This window comes from Dermacentor albipictus, chromosome 4, assembly GCF_038994185.2.
Source record: "Dermacentor albipictus isolate Rhodes 1998 colony chromosome 4, USDA_Dalb.pri_finalv2, whole genome shotgun sequence".
Taxonomy (NCBI): domain Eukaryota; kingdom Metazoa; phylum Arthropoda; class Arachnida; order Ixodida; family Ixodidae; genus Dermacentor; species Dermacentor albipictus.
The window spans coordinates 176932545-176957786 of record NC_091824.1 but is presented as its reverse complement, the minus strand read 5'-3'; the positions used below and the strand labels follow the sequence as shown (position 1 = coordinate 176957786).

Below are 25242 nucleotides of genomic sequence, written 5' to 3'. Positions count from 1 at the left end.
TTCGCGGCGCCGGCCTCCCCGGCGTGGAAGTCACGTACAATAAAGTTTCAGTTTCACCGCCGCTCGGCTGCTCGCCGGTCGCTCTCAAAGTTCGTTCTCTTCTCTCTGCGCGCGTCTGTCTATAGCGGACGCATTTCGCGCCCCTGTAAGTAAAAACAAAGATTTGACCGTTATCGAACACACCCTCGAAACCTCACTCATACCGCACGTACTTCTCGAATGGGTCCCGTGCTCTCGCTCCCATAGCAGCCTGTTTGTGCTTAATATCTACAGCGCACCTAATGCGAGGAAGCATGAGTTCGGACATCTTTTTGCACATCTATGCAAAGAGGCTAAATAGATGGTCATTGTAGGCGACTTCAATGCCCCGCACCCGGCCTGGGGTTACCTAACAGAAACACCGAAAGGACGCCGGCTTGCTCAGGTTCTTGCGCTCCATCGCATGACTCTGCTGACAGAACCAGATCAACCAACACGATTAGGCAACAGCGTAAGCAGAGACACGTGCCCTGACCTCACGATGGTCAGAGGGGTAGGTCAACACTCTTGGAGCAATCTCGTGGAGAACTTGGGCAGCGATCATTACATTCTAGCTACTGAACTGCAGGTACAACCAATACGTACTCCTGAACGTACTGTTAAGATAACAAATTGGGATGAATTTAGGCGTAACCGGTCCTCCCTAGCACCTGAAGGGAGGGGATCAAACTTCAAACTGACCTAAAAACTGCAGCTCAGCGCATCACTGCGACAACAAAGACGCCCGATGTGGATCTCAATTTGCTCCTCTCTGGGGGACCCGCAGAGGCCTGACCCGGCGGTGGCGGCGGCAAAAACATAATCGGAAACTTCGTCTGCGTATCGCCCGCCTAACTACGGAGGCAGATGACTACCCGAGCACCATCACTAACAACAATTGGCATAGCCTTTGCGATCGCCTCAGCGGCACGCTAAGCACACCTTGGACCTGGTCGCTACTCCGCGCATTATTAAACCCTAGGCAAACCAAAATACACACTAGCAACAGAGTCCGCACTAACCTTCACAAATCAGGTCTCGATGACACTACTCTACTTCACACTCTACAGCAACGCTACAATGCTATAGGCACCCGCCCTATCTACAGAGACTACCCACGCATACACGCCACCCCCCTAGACGCCGATATTACAGAAGCCGAGGTTAAGGCGGCCTTGCAGGTCATTAGGCGTAACACCGCACCCGGGGTTGATGGGATTCAATACACACTCCTACGCAACCTGGATGATCGGGCCATTCAAGACCTAACTGCATTCTACAATGACCTCTGGAGGAAACGCACGCTTCCACAGAAATGGCGCCATGCGGACATCATACTAATTCCTAAACAAGGCAAGCCACTGTCCCACCAGAGTCTCCGACCTATATCCTTAACTTCATGTGTAGGTAAACTCTTCGAGCGCGTTGTACTTTCGCGGCTGCAACCCTTTCTCGAAGACAGACAATTCTTTCCGGATACACTCTTCGGCTACCGCCCTAACCTCTCTACGCAGGTCGTTTTGCTGCAGCTTAAGGAGGACGTTGTGAATGGCCCCACTGCGGCACAGGCCAGAGCTGTTTTTGCCCTGGACCTCAAGGGGGCCTTCTACAACGTCTCCCACGACCTAATTCTCGACAATCTGGCTTCTTCCCAATGCAGCACACGTCCCTATAACTACGTCAGAGCTTTCCTTTCGGACCGCACAGCTACTATTGGCATAGGAGAGCTCCGGTCGGACGTCATCACACTCACAGTTAGAAGAACGCCACAGGGCTCGATCCTATCGCCCATCCTCTTCAACGCGACTACGGCTAAGCTGCCCCCCTTACTATACCAGATACCCACCATCCGGCACGCCCTCTATGCCGACGACGTTATGATCTGGGCAACCCAGGGACCCAATGGGGCCATCCAGGATGCTCTCTAGGAAGCTGTGCGTGTCGTGCAAAACTATGCAGCCACGGGAGGCCTTTCCTGTGCAGCCGAAAAGTCCGAATTGCTCCTCGTGCACAGGCGGCGCCGCAGAACCGACGAATCCCCCAATGTATCCCTGTTTTTACATGGCAGCCCCATCCCTCAGGTAGCTAGACTCCGCATCTTGGGCCTCCACATTCAGTCTGATGGCAAAGCCCCGCACACTACGCACCTTTTGGGTCAGCAGATAGCACAAGTCACAATATGATAAACCGCATGCCTTCGCGAGAAAGACGTCCTCCACATAGTACAGGCTCTAATAATCAGCCGGCTCGCATATCACCTCCCCTATCACAATCCCACTCAGACTCAGAAGATGGACACCCTTCTGCGGAAGGCAGTGAAAGCGGCTCTTGGGTTGCCTCCACATGCTTCCACGCAACGGCTTCTTCAGCTTGGTATCCACAACACCGTAGGCGAGCTTTTGGAGGCTCATCGCAACGGTCAGCTCCAACGTCTCAGACGCAGCCGTCAGGGCTACGCTATACTCTCTCGCCTTGGCTGCCCTGTCCCTAAGACACCCACACACGTCCCAAAATATCGCCTCATTCCTGCTCTACGCGCTAGCATACAAGTAGCTCCGATTCCTCGCAATATGCATCCCGGGCGACACGCCGGCCGTAGACGCGACCGAACTCAGGCCCTGGCACGCATTTTTGGAGACGGCACCACAATTAAACCGGTTTTATACACAGACGCGGCCCACTACCAGGGAGGCGAGCCATGTGTTTAACTGTAACTGACAACACAGTCGCGCTTAGAGTGTGTGTCACAGTTCTCACAACGTACAGCTGCTCAGCAAAGGAAGGGGCAATAGCCCTGGCCATTGTCCACGCCTCGACCCTTCCCGGACAAGACACCGCCATCACCATAGTGACAAACTCGCAGGCTGCCTGCCGGGCCTTCGCGCAAGGACTCGTGACTGCACACACACATCGAATTCTCTCCTCTGTCCCTCCTCCCACGTGACGCAGGGTGCGTATCGCCTAGACTCCTGAACACGCCTCTCTCCATGGTAATGAACGCGTTAATGCGGTAGCCCGAGGTTTGACTGGCCTGGCACCATCGGAAGAGCTGTCCAACCCAGACGACGCAACGCCAGAGCCCCTACAGTACACCGAGACGCTCGAGTACTACCGACAAAGTCGCCATAACTTTCCCCCTCCTCATCCTTCGCTTAATAGGGCAGATGCCGCTACCTGGCGGCAACGGCTGACCAATTCCTTTCCCTGTCTCCACATGCTACATATCTTTTATCTCACCCTATAACCTTCCTATTGTCCCCACCGTGGTTTGGTCCCACTGTGGGACCAAACCCACGGTGTACCATTCCACATGGGAATGCCCTAACCCTTCGGGTGTTCCTCCTATACCCAACCCTACCCTTTCCTCTTAGGAGTCTGCGCTGCTCAGCACAAGCCGCCAGGAACAGCAACGGCTGATCCAGCGGGCTCGCGATGTCGCGCATAGCAATGGAGCCCTGGACTGACGGCCCCACTGGTCGAGGATATTTTGCACTTGTTTTGCGAAATAAATGTTTATTCGCTCTCGCGCGCGGTAACGCGGTCGAGCGTGCGCGAGAGGAGGAAGTAGGAAGCGGGGGGGGGGGGGGGGGTTAAGGTTGGCGAGGTCTGCTTTGTTATCGAGGCCGCGGCTGCACGTAAAGGGCTACGCGTGTCTGTCAGCGCCGCCGCTGAGCGCCTACGCAGCCCGCGCGCCTGTTTCAGAGCTAATCTGGCAGCGTGTGTAAAGAGTGGACGTGCCGAGAGGGTGTGGCGTCATGTGCGCCGTTTTCCCGCCCGCTCAGCAATGGAGGTTGCGTAATGTCGAGCTTCGGAGACGTGTTGAAGCGAGAGGCAGACGAAGCGCTTGCTCCCCGCTGCCGGCGCTTTTTTTGGCACTGTCAGCCGTTGAGGCAGAGTGGACGCGAAAGCGTGGCTGGCTTCTCTTCGTACCGCCGATGTGAAGGTATCCTTGGCAAGGCATCAAAGCGTACCTTTCGTCGCCGGATCTCAAATTCAACAAAAGGTTATTTTGCCTAATTAGCTTTTTCTGATTGCCCGATAATTCGGAAGACTTTGCGGCTCCTTCCGTGTTAGAAAGCTTAACGAAGGGATATTTTATTCATTGAAGCACGAAAGGAACTCCCATGTTCTTCATCGCACACTTAGGGAATTAATATCTCGAAACTTGTGTCATCCTAGAAATTCACCCAAGTGGATACGCCTTGCAACCTGGTCGGCTACGGCTAGTAAATCAAATGAGCGTTTAAATAAAACCAACCTTTATTTCCCAGAAAGCTCTGGATGGACTGCAATATTGCAATATATACCGTAAGGTAACTAACAAGTTATTTAGTGAACTTTCGTTGTTTAGTTTAATATGTCTCCATTTCTCGCACCAGTAAGGCCCGCCTCTTTCAAAAATCATAGCTAAATGACTAGAATTATTCCATGGGGCACGGGTGATTTAAAAAAATTCTGTCTCTGTAAAACTTTAAAGGTAAAATGACTTTACAAGGTCGTTGTACCTTGTAAGGTGGTCGCGTCCTGCGGGTGCACCTGCACCGTCTCCGGCACGGTTGACTAGTCCTCGTGCTACGGAGTGTGTAACCTCGTTGAGGTTGGTGAGGTGCGGGTGGACAACGCCGGCGTGTGCTGGGATCCAGACGAGTGTGATTTGATTTTCAGGCGAGTGCGGGGCTTGTCGTAAGATACGGAGTGATTGATGAGAAATACGACCTTTGATATAGTTGTTGACTGCTGTGCGAGAATCACTCAGTATAGTGTGACAGGCTGGGTCAAGAGTGGCCAGAGCGATGGCCACTTCCTCGGCCGTCTCGGCATTTTTGGTAATGATGCTGGCAGCATGTCGGAGCAAGCCGCCTACTGTGGTAACCGCCGCAAAGCGCCGTCCATCTTGGTATTCAGCTGCGTCGACGAAGGTGACGCCCGCGGTGTTGGCGTAAGCTTTGATGAGGGAAGTAGCTCGTGCCTTCCTACGTTCTTTGTTGTAGTCTGGGTGCATGTTTTTCGGAATAGGGTCGGCGTGTATCCATTGCCGAATGTCGCGTGGTATTGGGTGTTTGTCTCCATGTTGACGGTGGTAGGTGATATTAAGCTTGTTTAGAATGCTACGTCCCGTTTCCGTGAGAGTAAGCCGCTCTAGTTGAGATCGACGTTGGGCCTCGATTAACTCGTCTAGCGTGTTATGGATACCTAATTGTAGTAGAAGTTCCGTGCTGGTGTGGTTGGGTAGTCCTAAGGCCTGCTTGTAAGCGCCTCTAATGATGATGTCCAGTTTAGTCTTTTCAGCTTTGTACCAGTTGAGAAAGGGCGCAACATAAGTAATGTGACAGACAATAAAAGATTGGACAAGGCGGATGAGGCTTTCTTCCTTCATACCCCCTCGCCGGTTGGTCACTCGTTTCAGCAGTCTGGATGTATTGGCGGTCTGTCGAAGGATCTTTGAGATAGCCGTAGAGTTAGCTCCGTTGGCTTCTATGGTCATACCAAGAACGCGGATGCAAGGGACCACGGGTATGGGTCTGCCATCCCTCAAGTGGAGTTCGATTTCCTCGTATTGGCGTTTAGTCGTGGAGCCCCGCGGGGGGCGTCCACGGAGTGTGGGGCGGTATAGGAGAAGCTCCGACTTTTCAGGGGAACAGCGGAGTCCCGTGCCTTCAAGATAATTTTCAACGATGTCAATGGCGTCTTGTAGGGCAGTTTCGATTTGGCCGTCACTGCCCTTTGCAGCCCATATTGTAATGTCGTCAGCGTATATGGTGTGTTCAATGCCGTCGAGTGTTTGTAGTTCTTGTGCTAATCCGAGCATAACCAGATTAAACAGTATTGGGGAAATGACAGAGCCTTGCGGTGTGCCCGCGCTGCCGAGGGAGAGTTCCTCCGATCGGATGTCTCCGACCGACAGGAAGGCCTTCCGATTGGATAGAAAGCCTCTTACGTAGTTGTAAGTGCGTTCTCCAAGGTTGAGCAAGGAGATACGCTCGAGGATGGTGAAGTGCCTTATATTATCGAAGGCGCGCTCGAGGTCGAGGCCCAAGATCGCCTTCGTGTGACGAGATTTGCCATCTAGGATTTGATGCTGAAGTTGGAGCATAGCGTCTTGGGTGGAAAGATGCTGTCTAAAGCCAATTATCGAGTGGGGGTAAGCGCATGTGTCTTCGAGGTGAGTGTTTACACGGGTTAGGAGTGCGTGCTCCATGACCTTGCCTACACATGAAGTTAGCGATATGGGCCGGAGATTGGCGAGGCTAGATGGCTTACCGGGTTTGGGGATGAGAATTACTTTGGCCGTTTTCCATGTCGAGGGAATGGATCCCTGGCGCCAGCAGTTGTTGATGTATTCGGTGAGTTGTTGCACCGAGGGGTCATCTAGATTTCTTAGTGTTTTTTTCGTAACACCATCTGGGCCTGGCGCCGAACGGCTGTTCAGCTTATGTAAGTTCAGCTTCCCCACCCCTCACCGCAAGTTAAACAGGGCACAGGCAACCACCCTTCACCTGTTACAGACGAATACATACCCCTCCCTCACACGCTATCACACTATATACCCCGACATCTACCCGAGCCAGACGTGCAAGGTCTGTCAAACTGAATCGGCAACACTCCCTCACATGCTATGGGAGTGCAAACATCAATACCAAGACCTTAATCCCGTGACCCTCTCGTCGAGATGGCACGCCGCCCTGCGCAGCTCCCATCTCGACGACCAACTCTGGGCGACCCAGCAGGCCTACGAAGCGGCGAAGAGGCAAGACCTCGATGTCCCATCGTGGGAGGCCTAGGCCCAGCCGACTGAACTGCTGGTGCTCATTAAAGTTTACTCTCTCTCTCTCTCTCTCTGTAAAACTTTAAAGTAAGTGTGTCTGTCATTCTTACATTCACTCTCGCGGGCAAGCAGACTTAACCGCAGACGATAACACAAAAACAGGGCGACAATGGGCAGGTTTCATCCCAAGGTTTCCTGTGCAAGAGTCGAAAAGCTATAGGCGGTGAGAGAATGAAGCGCAAGTACCTCAGGCACCGTGCGCCGATTTGCTGTCGAGAAGCGCTGCTGGTTCTGGAAAAGCTGATGTAGTGCGACTGAGGTCCACTCAGCAACTAATTGTCGAAACACGTTCGACAGATACGGAACACTCAGATGGCGTAAATTGGGTACGGCAAGTTTGGCACACGACGTTGCATTCGTGTAAACGCAAAAGGGAAGAAACAACACGACAGCGGCCGCGTCGTGTTTAATCGTTTCTAAGACGAACGCCTTAGGTGTCTACGTTGGCGGTTGACCTTGGCGAAACTGCGCCGTAATGAAAAATTACCGACGCCGCAAAGAGTAAAAACGCGTCACCAAACGCTCGTATTGACTTCACGTTTCTCAAGGAGGGTACTGCAAACAAAATTTTATTTGAAAATAAAATTTGGACATTTCGGTCAAGGTGCGAATCGAACCCGGGCTTTCGGGGTTCGATTCGCTTCCCATTGCGGCTTCCCATTGCGGCTCGTTATGTCTTGCACGAAGTCTAACCTCGACTGCATAACTTAAAGGCCAAGTGCAGCGAAACTTCACTTGGGCTAAATTGACTATTGTTAAGAACGGCCAGCTGCAGTGCAAGTTTGCCAGCCATTTACGCCAGCAGTGGCAACCTCATCTTGGAACGCCGCCTCCAACCTCTAGCCACGGCGTGACTAAGTCGACTTTGTGTCGGGAACAATACGCGCGCCCTCCACTCTCCGTCGCTTCAGCTAGGATGCGTTTGACGAAGCAGGCTTTGTGCTGAAACCGCCACCGTTACGGTCTAGCCTCGTCGCCGTTGTGACTGAATGAGTTCGGCGGGCCAACTATTGTTACCGAACTCCCCACGCGGACCTGATCTGCTACGGGTGGGGGAGTTGCCGCGGGAACGGCGTCGTAGGCTCCTTCCCACGCGCCGACCAAGACGCAAGACAATGTGCTACCCGGACGCGATACCCTGGTCGGCTCCGAGTTCTACGAAGACCCTCTAACGTCGGCTCCGGACCATGCACCTGTGTGTGTGTGTGTGTGTGTGTAACCCGTCCCGGGGAGAGGCGGCGTGTTGACAATGACTGGACGAACGTTTTCCGTCTCCTTGGAATCAAGGGGGGACCGAGTGCTTACAAGCCGCTGTTGTGCGGATGCTCGACTCACTTTTCTTAAGCAGTCATGTTGGACTGAGACACTCTCTCAAGCAGTCGTGTTAGACTGACGTACTTTCTCTCTGTCATGCTAGACTGATGAACTGCATGTATATACTGTAAATAAACCCGTATTCCTCGTTCTCGATGAGAAGCAGTCCTTCCCTTCATCAACGTCCTCAGCGTGGATAAGTTGGACGACGGCATGGGCCAGCTACCTTCGAATTCTTGCCGGACTCCAATCTTGACAACGGGTTACGAGCGATGGGATTGAGTCCCCAATCCTGACACTATAGATGTACTTTGGAAGAGTTAACTGCTGGGCTAGTTGGTGATCTTGCATACTGAGTGAGTGAGTGAGTGAGTGAGTGAGTGAGTGAGTGAGTGAGTGAGTGAGTGAGTGAGTGAGTGAGTGAGTGAGTGAGTGAGTGAGTGAGTGAGTGAGTGAGTGAGTGAGTGAGTGAGTGAGTGAGTGAGTGAGTGAGTGAGTGAAAACTTTTATTGAGTCTTTCAAGAGTTTCGCGGTTACGAGGTCTCCGTCGTCTTCATCTTCTTGGCGCTGGCGACTTCAGACTTCTCTTCAGCAAGCGTGGGCCCCCATTCCAAGGCTCCACTGAGTCGTGCTGCATCGCTCGCGTGCTGCACTAGGGCCCTTTGGGCCGTGAGCTCGCTGCTGGTGAGCCGACTCTCCCATTGCTCCGCACTCGGGTGTTCGTGTTTGTGGAATGCTTTGTTGCGTTCGCACACACAACACACACAAGACGACGACGACACCACGGGCGCTACTTCAACTGTTTAATGAGGGTGAAAGCACTCGACATATATAGCCCTCCAAAACACCGCGCATGCGTACAAGGCAACATGGAGTACAAAGTTTTAGCAGAGTAGGCGCGATAGAAACTTCAGTTTAGCCTCGCAAAGAAATACCCACGTATCACTAACACAGTTCGGACCCGCTTTCTTGATGTAGAAGGCTTCCAATGCTTCGTGCGATGTCTGATGCCTGCCTCTACCCAAAATCCTCGCATCGCGGAACCGCGGAAAACAATCGGTGCAAGCCCTGCAGTGATCCACAAGTCGCTCACCTTTATTATTCTTTTATACCGGTTACATGTTCCCTAAGCCGGTCGTTCACACAACGTCCCATTTGTCCAATGTAGGATTCCCTGCAGGACAGAGGAATTTCTTGACTATAAATACCTAGCGTATACTCTCAAAGTAATCTTGGCAAAGCTGCAGGGCTGCCAATTTCCTAATTTTGTTATTAGCAGCGCCTGTGCAGACGACGCGTGCACCAGCGGCAATGCGATAGCGATGCGGATTTGGCAGATATTGAATGTTGATCTTGCGCCTAGGCAGCCAGGCGCATTGCTCGCTCATCATTTGCGCGCGCGCCACTGTAGGCGTGCGTTCTCCCTGTCGCACTCGTGATTTGAGCTGTTGCGAGAATTCCGATGCGTTGTGTGGCCGTCAAGTGCTCGAACACGTACACGAGCGACGGCTGTGCGGTGCACAACGCCGAGTGGAGGAAGGCCAAACGCATCGCTACCGTCCTGGGGCTTTCAGTGCGTGTACCGCGGCGCAGCAGGCGAGTGCGACGTGGACCAGCCACCCGCACAAAGCATGTAAACTGCAGCTGACGAAGCTGCACAAGCTGCATATCAAGGGAGCAGGGAAAACACGGGGAATGCGGGAGACGGACATTCGAGACGGTTAGCAACACGAGACCAAGGTGACAGCAGGAGCCAATGTTTCGACAAATGGACTTGCCTTGAAAAAGAAAAGTCCACTTGTCGAAATGTTGGCTCCTGCTCTCAACTCGTTCTCGCGTTGCTCATTTTAACAGCACAGTTACTTGCCCATGAAGATCTGCTTGGCAAACGCTTTCTCGGGGTCACTAGAAGCACGATATGCCGCGATGGAGAAGGAAAACCAAAGCTAACGTGTAATTTGTATTCAAGGGCGATATTCTCGAGCGATCATTTCCGGTAGTGCAATGATCTTCAAGATATTTCGTGCGTCTCTGCGTCGGACGCGTCGAAGTAGACCAACGAAATCCTTTCTGACACAGCGCCACAGACGAGCAGGAACCGCATGCTGCATTTGTCACGAAGGATGACGCGACGCGGCGGCCGTAGTGTAGATGCGCCCACAAGCCATCCAGGAATGCCATGCCGCCAGAGCGAAATGGACGAAGCTTGATCACGGCTGCAACGTCTGGCCGTGAGTTTACGCACACTTGGCAGCGAGCCCCCCTGCCGTGCCCACCTACTTGTCGTCTTTGTCGAAGGCACAAACGCAACACGCTCGCCTCAATGGACTCTAACAGCATGCTGCTGATCAGCCAAGCTAGCGCGCGACGCACCTTGTTACGGCTGCTCCGGCGTGCGATAGGGCATGTTCGATTGCCGCGCCAGCCACACTAGACGGTAGAGCTTCCCATTTTCGCCGATGTAGCGTAACTGCACGTGCACGCGTGGATCGCGCCCGCGTTAAGCCGGATTCTACCGCACCTTTAGCTTGGCCACCGCACTGCGCTTTTCTTCGATCGGAGGCAGAACACATCGAGGCCGTGCTGTTGAACGTAGGCAACCAAATCTGGCTGGACTCTGAGAATACTTCGTATTAAGGGGCACCTCAACAGGCCACATAGTAAATTTCACTTATACGCTAAAAGCTGTTACGTGTCCGCTAGGGAGCGTTCTGCCGTAAGAATTTTTGAATCGGTTCATTAATAGCTGAGACAGAGATATTTCAGTGCCGCGAACCCACGATTTCAGGAGGCGAGCGCCACAGCCAAGCGAGACCCACTCGCCCCGTCCAGCCTCCGCAAGCGAAATTCCCTCCCTGCGTTCTCCCATGCCGGAGATCGAGTATCGCGTGACGCGTACGTCCTGGGCCCCGCCTGCATTTTTAGAAGGCCACTCCCGCTCCTGCGTTGAGCGTCGGCGGCGTTATACCTCGTAATCAAGCGAAGGCGGACAACAACAACAATAATAATAATAATTCACAAAAAACGTACATTACGAAGACGACAAAGCGCGACGCTATAAAAAGCTGCTGGCATCAATACCTGCACAAGCTTTACAAAGCTGCTTTGTATCTGTGTCTCTAAATAAATGCTTTGTAAGTTGCCTGCTACTCATTCCGCAGTTTCGACTGAAGAAAAAGTGTGGAGTGGTCAATGGAACCATACTGCTGCTAGCTGAACCAAGCCACGATCCCTTCATTAAACCCGTATCTCCAAGCGCGCCGCCGGCCTCTTCTCCGTGACGTCACTCACCCACCGAGCACTCAGGCTATAGTGTACTATAGCCTGACTCAGGCCTTCTCACTCAGGCCTTCTTGTCTAGGGGGTGTTGACGTGAAAGAAGAGCGCGTGGAGGAACGTGGAGGAGGAGCGGATGCCTGCGCTGAGTTGCCACCACGGCGTCTGCAGCCGCAAGGGCGACCTCGTCTGCTCTTCCGCGGGCGGGTGTGGACAGGTTGGCGTGAGGTGTTGGAAGCTACACTCGTCCGCGGCTGAGGTTAGTCCACGGTACCAACGTGTGTGACGGGAATCACTGCTCCTGCGAGGCGAGCGGCTTCGATGTGACGCTCCCTCAGGTGCCACTGGTGGCACGCTTCTCCGCGACGAGGGGCCGCTCTCGTCATTGGTGGAACGAGAGCGTGCGAAGCGCGGCAATGAGGCGGGCTGGTCGGCGACGATGGCTGCGATACGGCGTCAGAGCGCGCGTCGTCTGTATGGAAACTGCACTGCTGTGAATCGCGCCAGCGCGACAGCCACGCGCTGCCTCTCCCGATTGGCGACGCAGTCGCGCCAAACTTCGCTCCGCTTGCAATGCGCCCCACGAGACATTGTCCGCGCCAGCTACGCTGCTCACAGCGTTCTCTTCCAAATATAAACCGTACACCTATATAGCCATAATACAAAGCACTGACACTCGAAATGAAAACACGTATAGCGCTGCGCTCAAGTTTCGCGTAAAGGAGTAGCCTAATCGTCGGTCACTTTTTCAGTTTCAGTCTAAAAACCATCGATTTTTCAAAGCTCTTTGTGACGCATTGACCTGTATTTCAAGCGTAAAATTTTGCACAGTGGCTACTGCATATCTAAATTATCTGAAACTGGGCTGTTTACACGGTCGAAGATTTCGTTGCAGTTGGCCTTCGATGCATTACCTATATGTCCTACAAAGAAGCCTAACCCTGATTGTATAACTTAATCTAATACCAAATACGCAGCAGGCTTTGGCCTTTTTGTGTTACAAGAGTGTAAAACCTGCTGAACTTCTTTATTGTTGCCTGAATCAGTAAAAGAAAGGTTCGCTGAAAAGCGGCCTATGAAGTCGTTGCACTCTGAAAGCACGCCTCGCTGGCACGTTCCGTCGGCCACATTGGTTCATTCGCCACTAAAAGAGCGCGCAAAGAGCCGCTCTTTAATGGGTGCGCTAAAGCCCTGACTTGCATTGTGCTGACAAGACAAAGGAAATGAAAGAATAATAAGAAATGCGTTGTAATAATGTAATAATGTCCATAAGTCAGCGCATAAAATAGCTTATATAACAGAATGTGTGCCCCCCCCCCTCCTCCCGGTATTACAGGAAAGTATTCCTTTTCTGCACCAAACAATTCTTAAAAGTTTGCGCTAAGCTGTACAGTAAGCTGTCAAAAAAGACGGATTGACGTGATGATGGGAAATGGAGGATTCATCTCTTGCCTCGTTGCGTTATATACAGTTCCCGTGGTTTATTGTTTGCCGCCTAATGTGCCGTTGAATGTGCACAGTCCAGGCTGGTTGCTGTGCTAATCACGCGTTTGTTGAAACACAGATGGTTAGTACAAGATAATACGCACTCAAACTTGAGAAGTCATTGCTCCCAGTGGGTAGTTTGGAGCAATGCGATAGCAATGCGTGATTCTGCGATAGTACAATACCACAAAGGTCAGCTCACTGGGGAAATCATCGCGGCCGTTCAAATCGCCAAGCGTAGCGACACTGGCACCAGCCAGGCGGCGGTCAGGCCGCAAGAGCACGAATTATCATTTTTGGAATGCTGACCTAAACGTTTACACATAACTTGAAATAAAAAGACGAGAATATTTCTGTATCATTTCTTTAAGCATGAGTGCTTTTAGCTACCGTTGTCGGCGACCTTCAACAGACCTTGAGCCAAAATCCAGAGCCGTTATCCGGGCACACAAAACGAGAATGAGACGAGGACGAAAGGAGAACATCCGCACATCGCTGCGAGAGCAAAATGAGCTCATCTGGGCAACCAGACAAAACTTAAGAGAATGCCGTCTCTGGCCCCGAACCTCTTGTACAGGACCGCATTACATATGCTATTTGCTGCCCAAACAAGTTACAAAATACACTGCTTCCGAGTTCTGTCTAATGTTTCTCCGCAATATCATTCAAGCGGTAACTTGTAGTACGCTGAACTTTTATTTGTCATTTCCAATGGCGACGTTCGAAAGGCAGATACAGTGACCATACACTTCATAGTCATCTTTTGGCGCTGGGGGAGGGTTGCCTGTGCTCTTTTCAATGCCAGCGGTCCGTGAGTTCCGCGGCGTGGGTTTTGCGCCGCCTCCTTCGAGAGATGGAGCCACGCGGCGTGACCAGGCCGACAACGTCCGGCGCGCCGCGGATGGTTGGGAGATGGTTGCGAGCCGTCGCCGTGTTTACTACAACCAATCTGCTTCGCCGATAGCCATTTCATGCTTACATATACTCTCGATTACGCGAGAGCCAACACTTATCTGTGATATGAAGTCGATTTTCCTGAAACACGGTGGTGCCCCGGTGTGCCTGTTTAAGACTTTTTTTTTTCGGAATAATAGTTGCAAGCGCAGTGTTTATGTCGTCCACTCTTTGTATTGTTTCTGTACGCTATGTCATTCGTTGAGCCATTCGTTTGATTGGCTGTCATATTTCGATGCAATTACTCATGCAGGTTCATATGCTCATAACACTATCCTTTCTTACAATTTAACTTTATTTGAACTCGGCCAGCAACCGAAATGTGGAAGCACCGCCCTTACATGGTCTCCATTTGTTTCGCTTTTAACCCGACCTAACTCACCAAATCCGCGACCTATCATTTTTAAGGAATAACAAAAGGACATGTATAATAATTTGCGAGATTCCAGCTCCCCCATGACTGCTACAATTAACCCATGGCCTTCAGTTCCCACCGGGTGCGGACCACCTGACCAAGGTAGTGGTGGTCAGACCTGCGACGTAGCAGAGGGTGCTAAGAATCTTTGGACCCGGACAGGCCGCCACTAGAAACAGAACCTGGCAACGTTGAACACAGGAACCCTCTCGAGAGAAGTTAGCTTAGCAGGGCTCCTTGAGGAATTATCAGGCATTGTTTGGGATATCATTGGCCTTAGTGAGGTTAGAAGAACTGGTGAGGCTTGTACAGTGCTGACAAATGGTCATGTCCTCTGCTATAGGGGACTACCAGGTAAGAGACAGTACAGGGTAGTATTCCTAACCCATAGGGACGTAGTGGGCAACATTGACGAATTCTACAGCATTAATGAAAGGGAAGCAGTAGTCGTAATAAAGCTGAATAGAAGGTATAGATTACTTAAAGAAGGGAATTGCGCTAAAAAACGACACGGACGAGTAAGGACATGGACGGGCGCAAACTCGCGACTGATTTGACTGATTGATTAAAGGTAGTACAAGCCTACGCTCGAACTTCCAGTCACGATGATGAAGAAATAGAACAGTTTTATGGAGATTTTGAATTAGCGATCAGAAAAGTGCGAACCCAGTATACTGTAGTCATGGGGGACCAGTGGAAAAATGAGTGGAAAGCATGCTGGTGAACAACTAATTGGCAACGGCATCGATTTTAGGAACACTAAAGGATAGATGCTGCTAGAATTCGCAGAGAGGAAGAAGCTCCGAATAATGAACACCTTCTTCGGGAAGTGTAGCAACATGAAGTGGACCAGTAAAAGTAGGGAGAAACAAGAAATAAAATAGCTTTCATACTCTCTGCCCATCCCAGCATAGTGCAAGATGTAGAAGTGTTAGGTATGGTAAAGTGCAGTGAGCATAGGTTAGTGAGGCCTATGATTTCCCTCAATATGAAAAAATGGAGAAATTAGTTAAAAAGAAACAGGCCAACCTAGACGCAGTAAGGTTAAAAGCAGATCAATTCAGGCTGGTGCTTGCAAACAAATATGCAGCTTCAGAACATATAGATGAAGATGACACAGAGGTAATGAATGAAACCATAACTAGGCTAGCTTCAGAAGCAGCAATTGAAGTGGGAGGTAATGCACCAAGGCAACCAGTAGGCAAGCTTTCCCAAGTAACGAAAGACCTCATGAAGAAACGACAAAGCATGAAAGTATCCCACTCAATAGATTATATAGAATTAGTGTAACTGTCAAAACTGATCAACAAGGAGAGAACAAGGGATATTCGCAATTATAAAACGTCAGAAAGTCTGAGGAAGCAGTAAATAATGGGCGCAGCATGATATCAGTGAGAAGGAAACTTAGCACAAGACAGGCCAAGATGTATGCACTGAAAGATAAGCAGGACAATATCATCAGTAACAAAGAAGATACAGTAAAAGCAGTGGAAGAATTCTGTACTGAACTCCACAGCACCTAGAGAAGCCACGCTACCTTCATTCGAAGTTGAAACGAACAGGATACAGAGACTCCTTCTACAAATAACGAATAAGTTAGAAGGGCCTTGCAAGATATGAAACGGGGAAAAGTGGCAGGAAAAGATGGAATAACAGTCGATTTAATCAAAGATGGAGGAGACATAATGCTTGAAAAACTAGCGGCCCTCTATACGAAGTGTCTTACGACTGCAACGGTCCCAGAGAACTGGAAGAATGCCAACATTATATTAGTCCACAAAAAGGGAGACGTTAAAGAATTGAAAAATTATAAGCTCAATAGCTTACTTCCAGTATTATAAAACATATTCACCAAGATAATTTCCAATAGAATAATGGCAACACTTGACTTCAGTCGACCAAGAGAACAGGCTCGCTTCAGAAAGGGATACTCTACAATCGTTCACATTCATGTCATTAATCAGGTAATCGAAAAATCTGCAGAGTACAATCAACCTTTCTATATAGCTTTCATCGATTATGAAAAGGCATTTGATTCAGTAAAAACACCAGCAATCATATAGGCATTACGTAATCAAGGAATACAGGACGCTTACGTAAATATCTTGGAAAATATCTAGAGATTCCACAGCTACCTTAATTCTTAACAAATGATTGAGGACCTTAACAGAGAAAGTGTAAGAGTGAGGTTGAGTATTAATATGCAGAAGACAAAGTTAATGCTCAATAGCTTGGCAAGGGAACAAGAGTTCGGGATCACCAGTCAGCCTTTAGAGTCTGTGAAGGAGAACGTTTATCCAGGTCAATTACTCACAGGGGAACCTAATCGAGAGAAGGAAATTTGCAGAAGAATAAAAATGGGTTGGATCGCATACGGCAGACATTGTCAGCTCCTGACTGGAAGCTTACCATTATCATTGAACAGGAAGGTGTACAATCAGTGCATTTTACCTATGCTGACATATGGGACAGAGTCTTGGAGACTGACAAAGAAGATTGAGAACAAGTTAAGGATCGCGCAGAGACTGATGGAACGAAGATTGCTCGGCATAACGTTAAGAGACACGAAGAGTGCAGTGAGAATCAGAGAGCAAACGGGGATAGCCGATATTCTAATTGACATTAAGAGAAAGAAATGGAGCTGGGCAGGTCATGTAACGCGTAGCTTAGATAATCGGTAGACCATAAGGGTTACAGAATGTGTGCAAAGAGAATGGAAACGCAGTCGAAGACGGCAGAGGACTAGGCAGGATGATCAAATTAGGAAATTCGCAGGCGCTAGTTGGAATTAGTTGGTGCAGGAAAGGTGTAATTGGAGATCGCAGGGAGAGGACTTCGTCCTGCAGTGGACATAAAAAGAGTCTGATGATTATGATGATGATTATTATTGTACGAAAATCCGCTGTGTACAGCGCAAGGTCATGTACGTTGTTACTTGGACTGACGTAGGCACACGCAGTATTTGTGTTTGTCTACGTAGTATGCTCTGCATTGTCGCCTACTTTTCCTTTGGTTAGTGCGGACGGGAGCGTCGTCACGGTAGAAATGCCGCCACTACTCGTCCATTCGTGCCTTCCATTTATCAAAAATAACTGAAAGAGATTCCGCACGCCGGAACGGTTTCGGTTGCTTTCGTTGCTTAATAACTGCAGACAAATGCCATTATAGCGGGCTATCTCAAGACCTAATTTTGGGATAACTTGCAGTCATAAGGAAAAGAAACTTCTAGTTGAAGCTCCTACACGGCCGTGCTCGCGACGTCTGCCTGGTCTTCCTCATTGGCAGTAAGAATAAAAGCAAGGAAAAAGAAAACAACACGAGTTGCATTTCGATTAAGTTGAAACCGCACTTATTAGAGAAACGACATCATGCAAAGGAGGCCGATTACGCTTCCTTCAGCCTTTACCCAAGGAGGGTGAAGCAGCAGACTCACACAGACGCTATGGATAAGTGAAATAAGTTGATTTTCACTACCATTAATCTGTTGCCACAAGATGCGAGAGATGGCCGGCTGACTGTGGCAGCCGCTGTCATCATGGGCATCTGCACTTGGCGCACAGCGCTGCCGTGGATTATTTCAAGTCGGCTGCCTTAATCAAGTAATCGTTTCTTTTTAATTCACGCGATCTTCGCTTGCCGATTTTTGTTCACCTTTAGTCTGTTGACAATCAGTATTTTCCGCTAAATGTTTACGATTTTTATCAATTTCTTTCTACAATCTTTAGCATACACACCGCCCGGTTCTCGGCCAGTCCCTAACGGTCGACGGGTGACACTGCTGATTCGTTCTCGATGCAAGTGTCGCTTTAGAGGTAGCCTGTGGCGTCGGGGGTGGACCCCGCCTTTTTGGGCAACGCCGAACGAGAAAGAAAGCAGCAAGCGCGCATTTATTGGCCCGGCATGGCGGCACCGTAGGCGCCAGTGGTTAGCGAAACCGTGGGCGGTCAGTGTTCTTGTGTTCCTGCGCCAGGAGCCGCCGAGCGCTTGGCCTCCCGGCGCGTACGCCCTGCCGATGCCCGTGTCCGGCTGCCCGTCGGCGTCGGGCTTCACTTGGCACACGGGCTGCCGCTTCCACGACATCGTCTACGACGTCGTCGAGGACGACAAGATCCGCCACTGGAGCGACGGCATCAAGCTCGAAGGTGAGGCTCTCCTCGCTGTTTGAAAAATATACGTGCCAAAACCACTTTCTGATTATGAGGCACGCCGTAGTGGGGGACTCCGGAAATTTTGACCACCTGGGGTTCTTTAACGTGCACCTACATCTAAGTACACGGGTGTTTTCGCATTTCACCCCCATCGAAATGCGGCCGCCGTGGCCGGGATTCGATCCCGCGACCTCGTGTACAGCAGCCTAACACCATACTCCTCGCTGTTTCGCGAGCAGCTCGGAGAATATGCCGGTCGGTGCACTTTGCAGCTTTTCTCTTTGTACGTTAGGGCCTGGAGTGTGCAGCTGGTTCATTGAGTCACATAGGTACCCCGTGCTGGGCTCAGACTGACGACGGGACATTCAACGAGGGTTGTCCCCGGGATGCTGCGACATATGTAACGCAACAACCTGTGGGAACGAAGAAACATTGAAAGATAAAAGGGCCGCTGAGCGGGCGGCAGAACGGAAAATGGCAGGCGCAACGTTAAGAAATGTAAAGGCGGCTGTGTGAACAGCTTTGTCAGTAGTCATTATCATAAAGCCCCGCACCGATGACGTATTATACGCGTGGTGGCGGCGACGACGTTGGAGTTTTTTTCAACGATACTGAACAACTGCGCAGCGTGACTCAGGCGAATAGCGAGAAATAAACAGAGATGCGTAGAAAATGCCTGAATTGCTTTGCATCAGTGTGCCGACCTCGAATGTTCCTTCCGTATTAGCCTTAAGCGCAAAGAAGGCCGCGTGTGTCTTTTCGTGAATAAATACGACTAACGACAACGCACGCGCGTGTAGCAGGGAAGCTTGCTATTATGAATACCTTTTCTCTAGGATATTTAGTGAGCTTAGAAAGCTTTGGAACGAGGTAAACAATCTGTCAAACAATTCGATACTGAAGCGTCCTATAAACATTGCAGCTTTTGCTCATCTTAAAGCGTAGGTTGAAGCACTCACAGATATGAATGAATACTTCACTAACATCGGTGATTTTTAGATTTCCAGCAAGAGGGACCTTAGTACCGAAACATGTCATGATTCAGTGCAGAAACGCGTAACCTTGATACACTCAATTTCTTTGTTTGTGACAAGTCCACAAGAGGTGGAAAATTTATTGGCTAAAATAAAGAACAACGTCTCGCCAGGAATTGATGACCTGTGTGTTGTACCAATTAAATATGTTGCGTCTCTTATATCTCTGCCGCTAACGCATATAATTAATCGAATGCTGGAAACTGGAATCTTCCCCTCCGATCTTAAGCTTGCCCGCATATGCCCAATACACAAGTTTGGAGCCCTTAGTGACATATGTAATTACAGGCCAATCTCGGGGCTGCCCGTGCTATCCAAAGTCTTTGAAAATGTTATTAACACGCGTCTCATGAATTTTATAACTAACCCGCCATTGTTGCTCAGTGACTATGGTGTTGGGCTGCTGAGCACGAGGTCGCGGGCTCGAATCCCGGCCACGGTGGCCGCATTTCGATGGGGGCGAAATGCGAAAACACCCGTGTGCTTAGATTTAGATGCACGTTAAAGAACCCCAGGTGGTCGAAATTTCCAGAGTCCTCCACTACGGCGTGCCTCATAATCAGAAAGTGGTTTTGGCACGTAAAACCCCACAATTACATTTTCATTAAATTTTATAACTAAGCACTACGTAATAAATGACGCACATGGTTTTCAGAAAAATAAAACAGCTGAACTAGCGGTATTATGTGTTAAAGATAAAATAACGAATGACATTGAAAATAAGCTTTATACCGTTGGTCTCTTCATTGATCTTACGAAAGCATTTGATTGTGTTAACCATGAAATTTTATTAGTTAAACTTTTGATTACGGCATTCGTGGCGTTGCCTTAGATCTTTTAAAAAATTTCCTTTCCCACAGAAAACAGTGTATAAAAATTGATGATGTTATTTCCCCAACTACTACATTAAAACAAGCAGTACCTCAGTGGTCAATTCTAGGGCCCTTGTTATTTATACTTTACATAAACGATATCTTTGATATACCTAACTCCCCAAAGTTAGTAATTTACGCAGATGACACCAATATAATTTTTTCTGCGTGTACACGCAGTAACCTCCAGAACACGATTAACGACCACCTAATACAGCGTGATAGTTGGCTTCATGCAAATAAATTATCGCTGAACCTAAAAGGAGCTAACTACGTCTTGTTGAAACCCACTAACAAAACATGTGACAGTGAACTCACGCTGGCATTCCAGGACACCGTCATGCGCGCATAAAATGTCAGAAATTTCTAGGTGTGTGTCTTGAAGAAAGTATGTCGTGGAATACGCACCTAAACAAACTAACCTCAGAACTAAGCAGAACAGTTGGTTTTTATTCAAATTATCAGATCTAATTCCTCTGCAGTTAAAGAAAGCGATATATTATGCCCACTTCTACCCCCGTTTATCCTACGGCACACTAGTTTGGGGTACTACGACGACTACGAATTATAAAAAGCTGGAGGTATTGCAGAAGAAGATGCTGAAGATTCTTGAGAATTATCACGGTGAACCCAAAGATCTACCAACTAATCCTTTGTTTATTAAGCACAATTTTCTCTAAGCAAGTAAGATATATAACTACAAACTCCTGCTGCACATACATAAAGATAACCTGTTACATTCAGCACGCACAACGTCAACTTGTTATGCACTGCGTAACGAACGGATAACAACACCACGAACACGTACAAATTTCGGAGGGGCTGTTCTCGCTTATCAAATACCCGTTCTAATAAAGCGTGTGAATCCGCAAATAAGTTTCAGCATGAAACTCTATAAATTCAAGTCGCAAATAAGACTCTTTTTTGTTGAATGAGTGAAGAACCCTTTCAACACAAGTGCATATTCATTTGTTCATCTTTTTCTCACTCAAACGTGGCCTACAGACAGATCCTAGACTACAGCTGAACAAAGCAGAATTGCCCGTAAAAAGGGAACACAAATTTCTGGGCATAACTTTTGATAGAAAACTGACCTTCTTGCCACACATAAAGAACCTGAAGAAGAAAAGCTCCCAATCATTAAACCTATTAAAGGTGCTTTCACATAAACGTTGGGGGGCTGATAGGACCTGCCTTTTACACATCTACCGCAGTATAGTTCGCTCTTGCCTCGATTATGGGTGCATAGTATACAACTCAGCTCTACCGTCCTAACTGAAGCAATTAGATCCAGTACATAACTCAGGTCTGCGCCTTGCAAGTGGGGCATACAGGACATCACCCATAAACAGCCTATATGTCGAATGTAACGAACCAGCCCTCGCAGACAGAAGAGCCATGCTCACATGTGCATATGTCCTAAAAACCCGTTCAGTACCAAAACATATCTGCTACTCCATAGTTACGAAGTGCCCGTCTAAGCAGCTTTTTAACAACAAACCGAATGCGACGAGACCCCTTATTCTCCGATTTGAAGAAATTTGCCAGGAATTAGGTATTCTAGACACATTGCCTGATGTTGCCCAGAGACCCGAACCACTGCCATCTTGGCACACCTTTCCCAGAGTAGGTGACTACACACTGACACAATTTCATAAAAAGCAAACTCCACGTGAACATATAATACAAGAATTTTCGGCGCTAGACGAAAAGTACAAAAAATACGCAGCATTTTATACTGACGGTTCTAAAACATCACTTTACGTCGGAAGTGCTGTCGTGCAAGATAAATGGGAAAAGGTAGTCAGGTTGCCTCAGTGCGCGTCAATTTTCTCAGCCGAATATGTTATGCCATTTTGGTGGCTGTATCAAAAATAGTCGAGATGAACATTCAAAACAGCATTATCTACACGGACTCGCCGAGTGCAATCACAGCACTGAAAGCCAGAAACGTAAGGGAACCTTTAATAGGAAATATAATCCATAACATAATAACTGCTCAAACACAAGGACACGAAGTTCAGCTCTGTTGGATACCAAGCCATCACGGAATTGGAGGCAACGAGAGAGCTGACGCGTGCGCTGCTCAAGCCTGCCATAAGGATGTCAATACTGTAAATATACCCCATGCAGATTGCATGAAGTTAGTGAAAAATAAGCTTAAAGAAAAATGGCAGTGTACATGGAATAGCGAAGAAAATAACAAACTACATTTAGTAAAACCTATTCTGGGAGAATGGAGATCATACAGGCATCAGGAACGTTCTATAGAACTAATTTTATGCCGCCTGCGCATCGGACACACACACCTAACACATAACTTTCTACTGACAAAACAAGACAAACCCTTATGTGAGAAATGTGGAGATGAACTCACCGTAAATCACATTTTATTCTCGTGCACACAACTCGAACGGCTAAGGAAAAAATATTTTACTGTATTTTGCAATGAACGCATTCCCTTTAATCCCAGTCTACTTTTAGGAGGTAACCCACTTGTAGGAACTTTATGTTTTTAGTTTTTTGAAAGACGCAGCGATCCTAAACGAAATATAATATATCACAGAACTACTAATTCTAAAAATGTTTACCCAATTTTTTCACGCATCTTATCATGCACCTCACCCATTATCTCAGTCCTGAGAAGAAGGCTGAGGTCTCCATTTGATTTGTTGGGCTCCTCAGAGTCTTTGTCCGGACAAGGACTTTCGCTGAGGATACCCAATTTTTAAAATAAATTATACCATGTGTTTGGCGCATGATAGCCTGAGTTGCTTATGCGCCATAATACCCGATACAATACAATACAATACAATTTTTTCATGTTTCTATGTTTTCATTGTACGTTCGCAGTTGCCATATCCGTATTTGATTTTATCTTGCATTGTATATTATTTTCACTATTTCAATATACCCTGTGAGGCAAAGTCTTTCAAATTGTTCTTTTGCAAATGTATCACTTTGCCTGCTGTCTGTATGGTCCGTATGGTCCGTATGGTCTGTAAGTTGTCTATGACAACTTTCTTGCCAGGAGGACCCCCAACATTGTGTTTGAAATAAGCTGAACTGAACTCGCCTTTCCAGTTTTTCACTGAAACCCCGATCACTCCTCCGCCATTTGCACTTTCCGTTGTATAGAGTATAGCGCTCTCAGCTTTGGATGCGCTCGTTGCTTTTTTCGGCTGACTGGAGTGTCGCTTTCCACCGCTGCTTTTCCGGTGCTTCTGTGGCCTTGGCGTCCTAGGAGGCCTGCAGGAAGGCGGTGGGGTCAAGCAGTGCTTCTGCGTCAAGAAAGAGGATGCGCCTCCCAGCAGCAACGCGACTTCCTGGCCACCGGGAAACTACTGCATTCTGCAGGTGGGATAAGCAGGCCCCTTTGTTTAGCACTTAAAAGGAAGGAAGAAACTTTATGCCTGGATAGACACTTGCAAACAGTGCGACGGCACTACAACTGCGCCACCAATCTGCTGACCCAAAGAAGCTGTCGCTGCAATAAAATAAAAATACAAGCCACAGGCAGGCGCGGCACGCACAACTCAGTCACAGCGTAAGCTGTACGGAGGAGCGTCTCCATAGGAGACCGTCATAAACTGATTGAACACGGTAACTGCAAGTAAGCGTATTGAAAGTCGTGTTTTTAGTTGCATGCATTTGTTGAAACACACGCAGGTGTGCTTTACGGTCGGAAAAGTAGGTCGGAAAAGCGGGGCAATAAGGGTAATTTGATGTCTGTCAATACAAAGTCCTAACAAGAACCGATGCGCAAAGAGCTGCATTGTGTATTTGATACAAATTTCATACTGACGTCATCTTGCAGACAGTGCACGAACCATGCGTTGTGGAGATCCTTCGCGTTTACGTTGAAATCACCCTTCACAATTGGGGACACGTCATCTTCGGGAACGAAGGTCTGTGTCGATAAGTCCGCAATTTTCCCACGTTGACCACCTGGCGACGCGTACAGTGAGGCAACACGCGCTGCGCAGATGTCGCCAAGGTCGACGCCCTAAACTCTCGTTTAGGCGCACGTCAAAGAACCACAGGTGTTGGAAATTTCCTGAGTCCTGCACTATGGCGTGCCTCATAATCAGAAAGTGGTTTTGGCACGTTAAACCCCATAATTTAATTTAGGGTCGACGTCCGGTGCTCCGACGAGTTTGAATTGCGTTTGTGTATTGCCACACCCAAGGCCTGGTGCGCAGTTCTATTTGCTGACACGACACACATGTAGCCGGTGATGTCATGTGGACAGGTCTCGGAGAAACCGCGTAGCGACAGTCGCACTAAGCTGTAGTCGTGCATGATGTCAAGCCTGTGAGCAGCCAGAGAACGCACGTTGAGACAGCAGATGGCACGTCGGTGGCGCTAATCGAGCTGTGCAAAGCAACGTTGCATGATTGTGTCGAGGCGATGTCGTTTGAGTCTATGGGCGTCGTCACACAGTGCTCGATCTCGGTTTTCCGCGGCGTGCACAAGGTGTAGTCGTCTTCAGCGTTGTCGATGTAAAGGCCATCAAGTGAAGTGGCTCGACTCGTGAGGGTCTCCCCTAGCGAAGCTGAGGGCCGCATTTTCGGCTGACCGCACGTAAGGTTACTCGCGTAGAAACTGGCGGGCCGCATTTTCGGCAGCACGCACTTGAGGGTCTCGGCGGCGCGCACAGTCTTTTTGCGTCGTTTTCTCGAGTCCGCTCGGCATCGACGGCGACCGGCATGATTGCGCCGCTCGCTGCGCAGCGGTCTGCTGAGCCCCACGTTGCCCGGCTGCTTCTTCAGCCTTGCGAGGAGACGCCGTCGCCCCCGAAATGCGGGTCGCTGCGAGCGGGAACTGGACGGCACGAAGCACTCGGTCCGCAGAAAGCAAGAAAATCTTTGCTCCTGGATAATGCGATACAATATGATTG

General features: G+C 49.0%; 1 protein-coding gene across 9 annotated transcripts in view; it reads left to right on the top strand.

Annotated features, from left to right (window-relative positions):
• The window catches only part of LOC135908623 (uncharacterized), a 269964-nt gene that overhangs the window by 121997 nt on the left and 122725 nt on the right, over positions 1-25242 (top strand). For all 9 annotated transcript variants that reach the window (XM_065440458.1, XM_065440452.1, XM_065440459.1 and 6 more), the window contains 2 exons: positions 18259-18430; positions 23587-23699. In XM_065440458.1, coding sequence (XP_065296530.1) covers positions 18259-18430; positions 23587-23699 — 285 coding nt within the window. The remainder of the gene's footprint in view (positions 1-18258; positions 18431-23586; positions 23700-25242) is intronic.